Source organism: Eurosta solidaginis, chromosome 3 (assembly GCF_040869045.1).
Source record: "Eurosta solidaginis isolate ZX-2024a chromosome 3, ASM4086904v1, whole genome shotgun sequence".
Taxonomy (NCBI): Eukaryota; Metazoa; Arthropoda; class Insecta; order Diptera; family Tephritidae; genus Eurosta; species Eurosta solidaginis.
This window is the reverse complement of record NC_090321.1, coordinates 287489054-287504653: the sequence shown is the minus strand read 5'-3', so window position 1 is coordinate 287504653 and position 15600 is coordinate 287489054. Positions and strand designations below refer to the sequence as shown.

The window sequence follows — 15600 nt, the reverse complement described above, 5'->3', positions numbered from 1 at the left end:
TTATGTCATCTTCCGTCAACGATGCGTGCAGCCGGGATACAAAGATCGACCTACGAGGCGGCATAGTAGTCACCTCTCTGGGGGCCTCAGATTACATTCCAGTATTAACATAATTAATAATATTATCAGCGTTATCAGCAGTTACAATATTAGCGTAATGAGGCTTATCATTGGTATTTACAGCATAAGAGATACTTGAAGTGGCGACGGCATCATTATTAGCATTTACATTATCATCATTATTAGTATGTACATTATCGGCGACGGTGAAATTGTTTGAATTAGCGGCGCCAGACTTTTCAACAATATAGGTCCCGTCCCGCCAGTATATATGATACGTTAATAAGGAGCAAGACCAAATTTTGGAGGAGAAGCTCGACCTAATCTGTTGCAAATCACAAAAGCTTTGGAGGTTACTGATTTGCACGCAGGCCGGGCAAAATATGAGATATTTACCATACGTACAGTAACCTGCGTGGCCAAAGGAGTTAATGTTTAGCAGTGCATCCAACACTAAGATCAATGTAATCCAGAGCCCATAAAATCTCTTAGATGTGCCTTCTTGGGCACTTCCTTTCCTTTTTTAATTTTTAAACTCAGTGTTATTTGCTTTGCAATCCCACGGAAAATTGTTCATCCTGCAATGTTGATTCTAGCTCAGAAGAAAACGAAGCTATAAGAGATTACCATGCTGTTTTCATATGAAACATACCAAGAGCGAAGAGAAGATCGCTTTGGTTTGTATATGTAACGAAACAAGTCGTTTTCAAGCAGTCAGTTTATTAAACGATATTGTTCAGCATTGAACGAGAGAACAGTGGCGATCAAATTTGACTTTAATGTACAAAATTGGTTAAATTACAAATTCTTAATTGTTTTCAAACTATTTCGATAAACAATTTTCTGCACACAATTTTTGGGGACCTGGTGTCCATGTTGCCCAAATGGAAAATTCGCTCCTGTGCATCATACAATTATATTTGCATGCATGTGGGTTAAGGCCGGGTTTTTCAGTAGTTGGTTAAGCTAAGCTTAAACTAAGTTTGCTTAAACTCTAGTCAAATTTAAACTCTTGTTAAACTTCAGAGCAACTTTTCAGGCATAGTTTAAGGCCGCCTTTGGGATAGGCCTTTTTGTACGGCAACATTTGTTTTTTATCAGCTTAATAATCTGTAGATACGAAAACAGCTGGATTTTCTTTATCCGAAAAACACGGAAAAAATTGATCCTGCCTTAGAAAAATATATATCTAGTTCTGAAGTTGATATCCAACGTCATTCTCAAATCCCCATTCAACTTTTGTTAAATTTTGTAAAATTTATAGTTCTCGAGTTGATCTTTAAGGTCATTCTTAAATAATTCTCTAACCTTTGAGAGATTAACGGTTCTAAAATGAATAGTGTGAGAAATAAACACCTGATTGGTAACAGCGTTATAAACTAAAAATAAATTATACATGATTTATTTAATAATTTGGGAAAAATTTAAACAACGTGACATCAGGACGGACAAGGCGACAGCTATTTCGATTATACCTTGTAAATCTCTTCAGAGCCTAAATTTTTCCCAAATTATCATATATATTATTTCTAATTGTTCTTTTTATGTACGGGTCCCTTTTTCGCTCTTATTTGGAATCCAAATCTATAAATAAAGTTTTGGTCGTAAAGATGGAGATTCGGGCTATTAGCGAGCTTTGGGCAATTTTGGTCGTAGCGCTTTTGTTTAGCTATATTTTATTAAAATAATTTGTTAAAAATAAACGATTGTGAGCACATAAAGAAATCTATTTGTACTATGGCACTATTGTGAATATTTGCACTGCATTACCGGCAGTTGCTACGATACGCCAGATGGCAGCGCAAGTTTTAATTGATTGATAGAACAGCTGATTTCTGTTGATATTTGATAAGAGACTTTTATATTGGTTGCGCAAGATGCGCACGGGTCCAGCTTGTTAAATAAATAATAAATTTAAAATTGCTTATAAATAAATGATTTCATACATTAAAAAAAGCAATAACGGCAACCCCCGCTCAATTCATATAAATTATACATGTTTTATCTTATTTTCGTTAAAATACTGTAGTTTTGGAATATTACATTTGAGTCCAATTAGAGAACCACACTTAAGTACAAGTTGGAAACTATTTTATTTTCAACTTAAGTTACAGCATTTTTTGCTTTATAAAAAATTCTTTTTTTGATGAGAGCGCTATGATACTCAACTTGAGTTACTGTTTCGAAACAACTCTTGAGATTTTAGAAGTATGCTAGTTATCAACATGAGCTCTTATTGTACTCAAGCCCAAATGCTTTTTGAGTTTATTGCAAACGAACGTATATAAATAACTGATGGGTAACTTTAGTTTAACTCTAACAGATCGGCCGCTTAAGCTCAGCTTGACCTTCAGTTAAAATTTACTGAAAAATCCAGAATAAGTTTAAGCGTAGTTTAACTGAAAAAGTTGAACTTTTACAGAAAAACCGGGCCTAAGTGTAACATCATCATATTACTATATTACTAGTAATTCCAATGAAATTTGAGGATCATATGCAAAGGTAAAATCCTTACTGTAAATGAGTAACTTAAGATTTATTTTGAGAAGAACAAAAGCATGGGATTTTTGTGGTTACGATTGAGAGCTCTACAGCTGACCCCTTTTATAACCACATTAATGTACGATCACTTTAGTGGCGGCTGCGGCGTAGGCCTCGTATTATACCTCTGCCTGTACTGCTACCTCTGGTTCCCCCATTAATTCAGACACACATTTTTTCAGAAAACATTAGTCTGAACCCTTTTTTAGAAAGACAAAATTCAGAAAGTAATCAGACAGCAAAAAAACATTTAATTTTGCGCAAACTTTTTTTCAGCCGTCTGGTTAATTTCCAAATTTATAGTTATAAATGTCTTTCTGTCTTCTGATTACTTTAGTGGTTGTGTTTTCTTTTTTGACATGTTTTTAGTATAAATAACTAATCCCTCAATACAACCTTTTCGAATGTATGATCATTGACCGATGAATTCGGAAATGGAATTTTATATGGATAACGACGAAAAGGAATATAATTCCGAAATATCATACTTTCTGAGTTATTTGGAGGTAACATATGTATATTGGATTACCATTTCCAGGAACACAGAAGCGTCAAAAGAAGGCGTTGTATACAATCGAATTATGGAATATGTATAATATCACCAAATTGGGTGTAGCCCGAACAAATAATTCCATTGACGGGTGGCACAACGCCATTAGAAGTGCGTTTGGGAAACACCCTAATGTATATAATTCCATAAATAAAATAAAAAACGAACAGGCAATAACAGAAAAAATATAAGGACTTCGACAAACGTTTGCTTATTATTATAAATTCATTTGAAAAAGATAAACTAGAAAACTATTAAATTAATTACATGCTTGCCATTGCACACAATTTAAAATTTTAGATTGTATTACTTTTTCTTTACACATAATACCTTCCAAATGAATAAACGTTTCTGAATTTTGAGAAAAATTAAATGTGTTTACTGCCGTCTGATTACTTTTGGAATTTTTACTTCGGAATTTTGGCCTCTGAATTTTGTCTGAAAAAATGTGTTTCTGAATTTTTTATTTTTTTGAATTTATGGGGGACAGGGCTATCTCTACCTTGAGTTAGTCAGCACCTCGACGACTAACCGACAATCTTCCCAAAAATTTGATTGAACTACTTTATATCTTGTATACCACCTCACTCCCGCCTCAAACTTGAGGTCGCTAGAGCTTTACCTGGTAACACAGATTAATGTCGTAAAAAGTCCAAAACATGGAAACGCACTGAATACAGCTGGTGGCGGCGGCTGCTATTATTGGCGGCACGAACCTCTAGTATGTACATATGTTTATGTTAACGCAGTTGGAGTCGCCAGTGATGATTACAAGCTGGTACTTTATGTCGCTTTCAACGACCTTGTCTTGCATTTTTTGAATATTTTATCAACGTACATAATGCTTCACATAAAAACGTGTTGATACATTCACACATACATCTGCACATATGTATTAACGTACAAATGTGTTTAAATCTATGTGGCCGAATCGTCCCCATGCTCCCAAATGTGGTCTGTATATTTCTTCCATAGTTTGTCTCGCTGCGACTTGGATTTCTCCAGTCATTTGACATTTACCCTCCTCGCACTTTTGTGAATAAAAATAATTTTGGATTTTTGTTTAACTCATCACCAGTTTTCATTTCTTTTCAGAGTTTCTTTGTATAGCTTTTCAACAAAACGTGTTAAGGGCACTCAATCTATATGAAACCTTCTATACCCAGGTGTACTTGTACACAGGGTATTATAACTTTGATTGGATAACGTTTGGATATCTTCACCAAATACGGTATACGGGCTTATCTGGACCCAGAATCGATTGGTATTGAAAATGAGCAACCTGCTTTTTCGATATCGAAAATTTAGAAAAATTAAATAGTTCAAAAACGAATACCGCGAAGCTAATGAAAGGTAGGTGGATTAATTTTATGACGCAAAACATCATTTCCAAAAAATTTTGGAATATGGGCGTGGCACCACCCACATTTGGAAGAAGAAAACTTGGAAGTTGTACAAGCCGAAAATCAAAAGCTGTTAATGATTTTACATTGAAATTTGACACTCCTTGCCAAATTATATAGACTGAGTCAAGATAGTCAAAATCGGTTAAAGACCTCGCTCACTATTCCTAAATGTCTAACCTTAACAAAGTTTGCAATAAATCTTTAGTATTTAACTACATTTGACTGATATTCTACTTCAGTAGTGGTATGATTGAGCCAAGAACAAAACTTGAACAAATTTTGAAATTAGGCGTGACCTGCCCCGTTTCTTGTTACTCTCTCCAAGATACTTTTAATGCCATAAGTCGAACAAAAATCTTCCAATCCGTACGAAATTTGGCATACAAATTTTTTTCATAGGTAAAACTGTATTATTGCGCAGCTTTATAACACTATTAACCACACAAAGCAAACAACAACAGCGCACAGCTGGGTATGTAATGTTCGGTTTCACCCGAACTTAGACTTTCTTACTTGTTATTATTATTATTATTATTGTTTTAATTGGAATTTTCTCTCTTCGCTTTTAATCAAACGGGTATGTGGCAAGAGCCACCAGGAGCTCCCACCGTCTCTTTTAAAAGTAAACCGAAACAACATAACAACATAATATACCTGCCAAGCCTTAAACAAAAACTGATATCAAGTCTTCTGCAATTTTTTTTACCTACACATGTATAGACATACATACATCCAATTTAGGTGCACATATGTAAGGATGTGTGTATGTTTATGCGACGAAACAGTTCCCAGTGTTTTTGTTTGATCGGAAGGCCTTTAATGTGCGGTTTGAAGTTTACATATAAGGATTTCTTTTATCCAACTTCCTCAAATCCTATTCTGCTGCCCCTTTGTCATTACAAAATATTTATTTTCATTTCAGTGCATCCATATATTCGCCAAAAATAGCGAAATGAATTGGAGATAGATGTTAGATACCTTTTTGCATATAAAATAGAAGCAATAATGGTAGATAAATCAGATATTTTGTGTCCCATTTTCTGTCCAATATGCGGAGGCATTCTGTAAGGGAGTTTGAGTATCTTATAAGATTTGTTGAAAAACAAAGGAAAAACATAGCGTAGAGCTTAACATTTTTTTGTCATGAAGTCAGTTTAAGAGATATAAAATTTATATTTGGTCTGAATATAAAACTGAGGCTGTTCTTTCTACTGAGCCGTTTTACGCACAGAGGGAGCATCGGAACGTGACCCTTTTTTGCACGCCACTTCTCATTTGTATGCATATGAACTGTTCGAATGTTATCGCCTGAGTGGTTCTGTAGTTGAGAAGGCGAAGGAAAAACCCAATTCAATTTGCAACAATTATCAGCATGTTTACCTGTCTTTGACTTCATTACAGCAAGTACATATGTATGTATGTAAGTACCATGCAGCGAAAATGGGAGATAGTCACGCCAAGCACCAGTTTCATTACAGGTTTAAAGAACGAACTGGTGCTAATCGGATACAGAGCTGGGTAGTTGTTAGCCACACTTGTACCAACAGCGCTAACGCCTTAAATATACTAATTTAAATTAATTACTCAAAATGCAGCGACTTTTTCCGAAACACCTACTACTGAACCAGTTAAGAGCGCTTTCGAAAGGTCTGCAAACGGACAACTAGCGTTTCGAAGGACACCACAATGTTAAAAATGTGAGTTGAAAGCACTGTAAGGAGCAGAGTTAGAACTAGTACCGTCTCTTAATGATATATTTTTGGGCTAGTTCGGAACTAGTGTGATTCGCTGCAGACTATACCTACACTACGTATATTCTGTTCAAGTTTATATATGTATATCTTTGTTTATATAATCGCTCAAATTTCAATCAGCTTCTAACAAAACCCTTCTGTAATTTCAGACTCGTATTGTCACAATTAAGGGATGCGGCCAACCTTTTCAACTGGGAGGTGTCCCACCACCAAACATCTTACTATAACTTGGCGGAGGCGGTGGTATGGGGATAGCAATCTTACAATTCTGTATTCCAGGGATATGTTTTGATTACTTTTTCAAAACACTTCTTATTAACGAGTAGTACAATCTTAAAAATAAAAAATGAGTATAGCCCGAATCATGAGTTCATAATGTTACCAGAAGTTTGCTTAACCACCAAACTGAAAAACTATCAAAAACTAGGTCCTATGTAACTCCATGTTCTTGGCAAATGCTATAATATATGATACACGTCGCTCTATATAGCTGTCTCACTCCGAATAGGTGGAGTCTTAGTCTGGCGAGCGCCGTAAAGAAGTTTAGACCGAGCTTCCCTCCCAATTTGAGTTGAGCTCCTTTTAAACTTTTTCTACAAATTGGCGGGACTGGACCTACATATTTTATGCCGCAATACACTCCGCACTGAAACACATTCGGAGTGTTTGCAAACCATTATCGAGGGACAATCCAGCTTCGAAAAACTTGTTTCTAAATTTTTGTGGTTGTTTTGCCTTGGACCCTGACCTACGGCGGCGGCCAAGTGGTTCGACATAGTTCGATAAAAATATAACTATCTGGATCTTGGCTATTTTACAGGTTTAGTTGTTACAAATTGTATTTACAAGGCTCCTTAAGTTTTTCCCAGCAAACATATTTGTTTGATATCAACTTGAGATAAGGCTTGCCATGTTTTTCAGCCTCAAGTGCGAGATAAATGCAAAATTTTTCATGAAAACACGAAAACTTCAGAGAGTTAGGTTAGCATATAAGGCATTCATATCGTACTAGGGGAATAAACTCTACGGACTCGAGGGTTCGGCGTGTCGAAAAACCGTATCTGGGGAGAGTACCAGACTCACACTCGGAAAAAGACTGCCAATATGTGCAATACCTAAGAGTTCGGCTTGCAATGATATTATGCAAGACCATTTGCACCTGATCGCGAACTATCCCATTGTGCTAATGTATTAGTATATCCTTATATGGCAATGAACTTACCTTTGATTTTCGAACATATTCCTCTAAATCTATTTCACCATTGCTGCATAAACGAGAAGGAACACAATCGTGATCACCTGAACAAACATCGAACGGTCTCTCGGTTGTAGTTGGCGGTGGTGATGGTGGTGGCGGGCGATATATACAGCAAGTATGCGTACTTGGCCTACAATTCTAGAAGATCAAACAATTCATTTATTATTTATATAATTTAAATTGCATTAGCTTAAAACACATAAAATATATGTCGGCATAATTGACCTAAATAAATAACAATAACAAATAGCATTAAGTGTCGGTTGAAAAGGTTAATTAAGTTTGTAAGTGGTGTTTTCACATAAGCCTGGTTCCGGTTAAATAATTTACAAAAACGCATATATAGATACTGAACTTATGTACAGAACGGAAAACAGATCCAATCCCACAAGAGAACTGGGTGCCGTCATACGGATGGAAGCATATTTGGGAGTTAATGTTGTTGTTGTTGTTGTTGTAGCGATAAGGTTGCTCCCCGAAGGCTTTGGGTAGTGTTATCGATGTGATGGCCCTTTGCCGGATACAGATCCGGTACGCTCCGGTACCGCAGCACGATTAAGGTGCTAGCCCGACCATCTCGGAAACGATTTATGTGGTCAAATTAAACCTTCAGGCCTTTACCTCCCTCCCCATGGAGGAGCTTGGGGTCGCCAGAGCCTCGTCTGTTAGTGAAACAGGATTCGCCGCGGATAGGTGAGGTTGACAAATGGGTTTGGAGAAGCTATATATTGCGCTGGCAACCTGAAGGGTTGCGCTACACAGCCCCTTGAATCTGGTATTTTAGTCGCCTCTTACGACAGGCATACCTACCGCGAGTATATTCTGACCCCCTAACCCGCTGGGGTTACTATTACTTGGGAGTGCATCGTCGTACCTGTAAAGCTGAAGAGATACATACATATGGTGCGTTAATTAAACAATGCGTATTCTGGAAAAAATATAAAACGATATTCTGAAGAAGTTGGATGCGGCCTGACGAGTTTCAAAAACTGTAAGCATCTTTTAAAAACCATAAAAGAAAACTAATACAACCAAAACATACTCAATGCCAGTCAATAGTGGAATTATTAAACAAAACTGGTTTTTATCTATGTACATAAGTGCGACAGTTATTAGACCCGCGGTGTACAAATGTTATTTGAGGGACCGAACAACCTAGGCCATGCCTCAATTATAGTTGAACCATGAGCTAGGCATTTCTATAAGCAAACTACTTTCCGATCATGATGTAGTCAGTGAGAATTAAGTTTTCGCTACTTTTAGCAAGTTTTTTCAAATCAAAAGTCAAAAATCTCTATGACTCTTTACTGATTTTTTTGGTTTTAAACCCATTTTTTGGTATAAACTTTGTTGGTAGATTTAGTATTTAAGCAGTAAATGTCAACATTCGAACGCTACAAAGTATTGTCAAGTTTCTATCATTTTTATTTTTTATTATTTGCATGTAATTAAGCAAATGAGTTACTCATATAATTCGCTCACGGCTGCCTTATATAACCAAAAATAGTCAAACACGCTAAAAATATATTTTAATGTCACTCTTATTAGCAGCCTACTGGATGAATATTTTTGCTCCGTTTGCAAATGGTGTGCGATTTACCAGGAATGTGGCGAATATTAACATCTGCCTACGTAAAGGCGAGTGGCTTGCGACAACGGCCCAAGGCTCCTTTGTTGCTAATAATATAATTAAAAGCGAATTAAGGAAGAAATTTATAACGTCAAACCACAATTTCAGAACGAGAATAAATCTTATGACTGGCTTAGAGAAACTTTTGAATATGAAATCTGGAAGATTGAAAAAACTGAAATTAAAGCAAATTGAGAGCCTATCTAAAAAAATGGATGAACACGTCAGCTAAAACTCTTCCGATTAGTCGAAAACTGAAGCAAATGGATATGGCTGGCTATTGGATAAACAAAAAATTTATAAAATTTTTTGTATCCCAATTCCCTGAACTGTCTCCAATCTACATAGACCGAAATTTAACCGTTTAAAGGAGTGAGACTACGAAAAATTGGTCACTTAACTTTTTAAGGACCACCCTAATGAACATACACTCCAGAGATGTAACGGAGGTTCGACTTCGATGAGTGGGAACTTTTGATTGATTTAAACTTACAATGAGAAAAAAAGTATTAGCCTTAGCTCATTATCATCTTATTTAGTGAAAAATATAGCCACATAAGCAGACAAACTTATTACCAGAGTCACGTGGTTACTCCAATAGAGCTTACGAAAACGTGTGTAAGTAATTCAAATAGTTGTTTGCCTGACATGTAAATTTTTTTATGTTGGTTAGCAGGGGCCGAATCGTTACATGCGATAACGGGTAGAACCCCCACCGAGTTAGGGGGTTAGAATATACCCGCGGTAGGTATGCCTGTCGTAGGAGGCTTCTAAAATACCAAATAGGCTCAAGGGGTTGTTTAGCGCAACCCTTTCAGGTTGCCAGCGAAATATATAGCTTCTCCAAACCCATTTTTGTCAACCTCAACTATCTGTGACGAATCCTGTTTCATTAACAGCCGCGGTTCTGGCGACCCCGATCTCCTCATGGATCTAGGGGGTGGGAGGAAAGTTGGCATTGAAGATCGCATGTGGTCATAACAAATCGTGCCCGAGATGATCGGGCTTGGTACCGGAACGTACCGGATCTGCATCCGGCAAAGGAGATTCAACATCGGTAACACTCCACGAGGCCTTCGGGGAGTGTCCTTATCGCTACAACAACAACAAAAACATGACGGGTAGAACACGACAAGAAAGAAAATTATGTAAATGGGATTATAGGACAATGTTTTTACGTGACGAGCTATACGATCACGGATGTTACGATTCCATAGCAGATTTGCACTCTAAGCTGATGATATGATATTCAGATGTATACAATTTTATGGTATTATTTTATTTGTCGTCCTTTTCAATTAACCACATATGTTTTAATTTGTCTCTTGCATCTTGCATTCACTTTCGAGTAGCATCTTGTAAGATTCGATTCCGGTTCCGGTTAAGTCACATCCGTTACATTCATATAAGCAGGAGTATGCAAGCATATCTTTATTTGAATACTTTGGCTGATGCAAAAATTATGTATGTACATACATATGTATGCAAGTATTGATATAATGCTATTTGCTCATATATGTACATACTGGACAAGTTATGTAAATAAATTAACCAAAATCACATTGACCCCAGAAACTTTTTATGCAGCAACGATGACCAGAAATGTTGTCAAAATGCAATAGAATCAGCAGCGATTAATATTCAATTGCCATTGGTGTTGGCATATGTCAGATTTTCTTGAAAAAGCCATTACTTCTAAATTCTAGAAGTGCTAAGCACGTAACCATGATATTCACATATAAATACTACATACATACATACATTTATATGGATGTGTACATATTTGAAATCCCCTTCAGGATTATCTTCTGCATTACGGATAAACGTCATTTCAGTGTGCATATACATACATATGTACATATGTGTCTAATCTTCATAGATACGAATGTGTACAAAAACACTATTTAATATAATACCTAGTATGTGTGTATGTAGATTAGGGTGGGCATTATTAAAAAAAAAAATAGCATTTTTCAGTATCACCCCTTTAAACAGTAATACCAAGGTCAAAAATGTCACATACAGGTTTTGGTTCTGATTGGAAGATTAAGCTTTCTCCATGGGGACTCAAAAATCTATAATACTATATTTGGCGGTAAGACATACATATTTGGGTCCCCATTGGAATGGGTTAAGACGTGTTGCAGAGGCTTTGAAGTACAGGCTAAGCTATGAATACATTAAAATATGAATTTTAAGCACTGTGCGATAACCTAAACCGGTACGTTCCTATAACAAGCACGATTAAGGTACAATACCGTCCATCTCGGCAACGCTGTATTTGCATAGGTAACTGGCAGCAGCTCCCCCTACAGGGTTCTAAAATCACCATAGAACTGCGATAGTGAAAAATGTATGCAAATAATTTCCCAAGCGGCCAAAGTCTCATCAGTATTTTAAATATCAGGCGGCCACCGTGGTGTGATGTTAGCGTGCTCCGCCTACCACACCGTATGCCCTGGGTTCACACCCCGGGCAAAGCAACATCAAAAATTTTAGAAATAAGGGTTTTCAATTAGAAGAAAATTTTTCTAAGCGGGGTCGCCCCTTGGCAGTGTTTGGCAAACGCTCCGAGTGTATTTCTGCCATGAAAAGCTCTCAGTGAAAACTCATCTGCTTTGTAGATGCCGTTCGGAGTCGACATAAAACATGTAGGTCCCGTCCGGCCAATTTGTAGGCAAAATCAAGAGGAGCACGACACAAATTGGAAGAGAAGCTCGGCCTAAAATCTCTTCGGAGGTTATCGCGCCTTACATTTATTTTTTTATTGGAATTGACTTACATTGGCGCCAACATTTTTAATAAAAAGTTTCTCAAGAAAAATCCTTTACTTAAGTAAATAAATACATACGTCTATAGGTATATGTGGATGCAAGTTTTGCTGTGAAATCTTAAATAATGTACTGTTATCACCCATCTGAAAAGGGATCATTTGTAATTTTCCTATTTAGTATGAAGATTATTGCATCTTTTTGATATTGTTTAAAGAATTCCTTCCAACGTTGGTTTTCAAATATATTATATTAATACACATACATACGCGCATACATATGTACTTACATATAGTGCCTACTTATTTATATAGATAGATATGTATGTAATATATGCGCCGTCTGTCAATTACCAACAAGTTTTTGTTGTCAAGTCACTGCATTTCTACATACATAAAAGAGCTTTTGGCTTTTGAAACGGCTATTGAAAATGCTTATTAGCTGGAAATTATGCCCCACTGGCTTTGTGGAGTAACATCAAGTTATAGCCACATCGATATGTATATATGTACATATATAAAAGCGTTTAAAAATAAATCGTTTGTTTTTCCTTGGAGTAACGCACAAAACTTTTGTTTAGATGTCTCAATATACACTTAAACCAATGTGCCCCTAATATTGATATTGAGATGGTCTGGGCTTTTCAAAAAAACTTGGTGCTGTGGTTATCCGAATCTTTGACTTCATATCAATTTGCTTAGAATTAGGTGAAATTTACATATTCAAAAAGAGGCATAGAAATTCCCAACTGCACCAAGTGATAAAAGTATGGGCCCAGGTCCTTACGGTCCAACTAAACCACGGAGAGTATCATATTGAAGACAACGAGAATCCACCTTCTCCCCTGCATATCTTTACTCTTTGACCTAGGCGAAGGAGTAGTAAATAAATCGAGCCAAAACAGCTAAAAACACTTAAGCAACAACACAAAGACATATAGTGGAAAAATTGACTAAAAAAGGAAACAATAAAATGAATGCGAATCGTTGTTTACGTCCAAATTTCTTTGAGCTATGATGATCGATTCCTATCAAAGGTAAAAACTCGAAATCGATAGTTTTGGTGTTAATGGCTCGAATGGTGTGATCAATTTTTCATTATTGTCTTTTGTCTTAAAAATCGGTCAAATTGATTGTATGCTGATATGTAGGCTTATGCAGGGCAGCATGTAGGTATATACCCAGCAGCCAAACAAGTAAGTTGTATACAAGCTTGATACCATTTTGTGACAAATCTCATCTGGCCCAAATTCCTACGAAATATCAATTGCCAGCCAAATGTATCATCATTATACCCATCAATATGGAAGTTTATCGCTAGTAGTATTCGAATTGAAGAAGTAGACCGAAATTGACTGCTTAGCTCGACGGCATGATGTGAAGTAGGTACTCATCAGCCCTAGGCAGTTAGCCAACTGTGCTTCATTGCTACGAGGAGGGTTACATCGAAATTAAAGCCTTTGGTTGAGTAAAGCCGGAGTCAATCTGGCGACGTATATTTTTCGATTATAGTATTTTCGTTATAAATCCTTCATTTAGAGAGCTAAAGCTGTGAAGCTTTGAAATTTGTTTACTTAGAGATCATACACGGGTTTTTAGGGATATAAAAAAGATCGATGGAATATAAATTTGAATGTGTAGATGTCCTATTACCAAGGAAAAGAATAAAGTGCATTACATTCTAAGGATTTTTACCTGGATGCCACTGAGGTTGTCTTTACAAAGTTGCCATCTATTTAATTTTTTTTTACTATACGAGATATGCCTTAACGAGCATCACACGAAAAATATTTTTCGTCCACTAGGGTTACCAACTAACCCTAATTTTTTATATCTTATATAATTCTGTTCCATGTCATATTTTAAGATTTTCTATCTGTGTGTTGGCAATGAGGATGCCTTGATAAGGCTCCCACATATTTGGAACGTTTTTTGTTAGCATAAAGTTATACCAAAGAAAATAGAATTTTTAATAAGGGCTGCCACCTACCATTGTAAATGTTATCCGCACCATCTCAAAAACGAGTTAAGCCACTTGAAAATGCTAAATTCAAAGTTCTTTCACTAAGGTGTTGTTGTTTTTATATTATTAGATAACACCTATTTTGAAATAAAAACAAATATGAAATATGCGAATATGGCTATTAAACGAAAAGTTCTCCACATTGTTAAAAAATAATGCGCAGGGTTGCCACATAACTTAATGAAATAATTTGAAAGTGTATCAGTGGATTTCCTGAGTCAAATTTATGTCACGCCGAGCTAAGCTTATTTGCCCAAGTTCTAATAACTTCAAAGTGTTTATCAATGGATAAAGTAAAATAACGTTAATTATTAAATAAATAATAAGGTAGTTCAGGATTTTGTGCATTTGACATTGGAAACTTTGCATTAGCAAACTTAAGCTACGAATCGTGAACAATTTTTTTTCTTTTTTCTGTGTACCTTTTTTTTTTGTATTGACAGTTTTTGATGTTGCGTTTTTGCAATGGTGTAGCAAATGAACAGTCTTATATTTTGTTAGTTAATTGTGTTAATATCCTACATTAGTTTGCAATGCAATGATGATAGATCATTTGCACAAAATCCTCAACTCCCCTTATATAAAAATGTATTGTTTGCACTCTTTTTTGTTTTTTTTTTAAGAATTGTATCAACTCTACTCTCAAACTAACCACAACAAATTCTAGTTATTTAATTCACATAATGTTTTTTGACTAATTTTGACTTTTCTCTGCTGGGTCTGTGCGAAAAAATATTCGTAAAACATTAATATTCATATAAAATCCATCCACAGTTTCATGGGTTATTGTTGCGAGAAAAAATCAAGGGAATTTTTTCCGTCCAATTTCAGTTACAATATAAACGCTACTTATATGTAAATCATAATTGATGATATTCAAAAGTTTTTATATTTTGGCTGAGATGATCCAATTCGAACACTTTGTAGTTTTTTCCTGAACCTTCAACAACATAAATTTAATTATGAGAAAAAATGAGCCACATTTTTGCTTGCTTACCATGAGAACCAAAATAACTTTTTGCACATATGTAATTCTTTTATTAGGAATTCAAATTTATTATAAATTTATATTTCCCAACATTTGTCATAGTCAAGTATAAAAAAAAAACAAATAAACAGATGCACATACATACATACATACATAAACTCAGAAAAAAACTTCGCACAAATAAATTTCTATTGCGATAGAAATCACTTGCTAAAAAACAACAACAACTTGTGAACCGAATAGCGTGGGCATTTCCAAATACATGAATCGAAACAAGTTGCAAAAGCAGAACAAAAACAAAAAAAAAAGAAAAATTCTCACAATGGTTTGGAAAGGCCAGCGTTGTACATAAATTAAACGTGTGACTCAAGTCTACTACAAGTACAGTTTAAATAGCAAATGAAATTGCAAAATATAGTTTGTAACTTTTCTTTAAGCATAACTAAAACTTAACAATCTGTGGGTTTCTTTTTACGGTTTTACTTAGTGTTGCACAATTGAAATGTGAATTACATTTAAACAACAATAACAATTACTTGATCACAATGTCAAGTTTAATTCTTTGCTTATTTCCCTATTCGGTTATTTTTGTTTTTCTGAGATAAATGCTTACTTCTAAA

The 15600-nt window shown here is 35.6% G+C and overlaps 1 protein-coding gene across 4 annotated transcripts in view; it reads right to left on the bottom strand.

Annotated features, from left to right (window-relative positions):
- The window catches only part of scaf (scarface), a 94660-nt gene that overhangs the window by 25117 nt on the left and 53943 nt on the right, over nucleotides 1–15600 (bottom strand). For all 4 annotated transcript variants that reach the window (XM_067777001.1, XM_067777000.1, XM_067777002.1 and 1 more), the window contains one exon: nucleotides 7534–7707. In XM_067777001.1, coding sequence (XP_067633102.1) covers nucleotides 7534–7707 — 174 coding nt within the window. The remainder of the gene's footprint in view (nucleotides 1–7533; nucleotides 7708–15600) is intronic.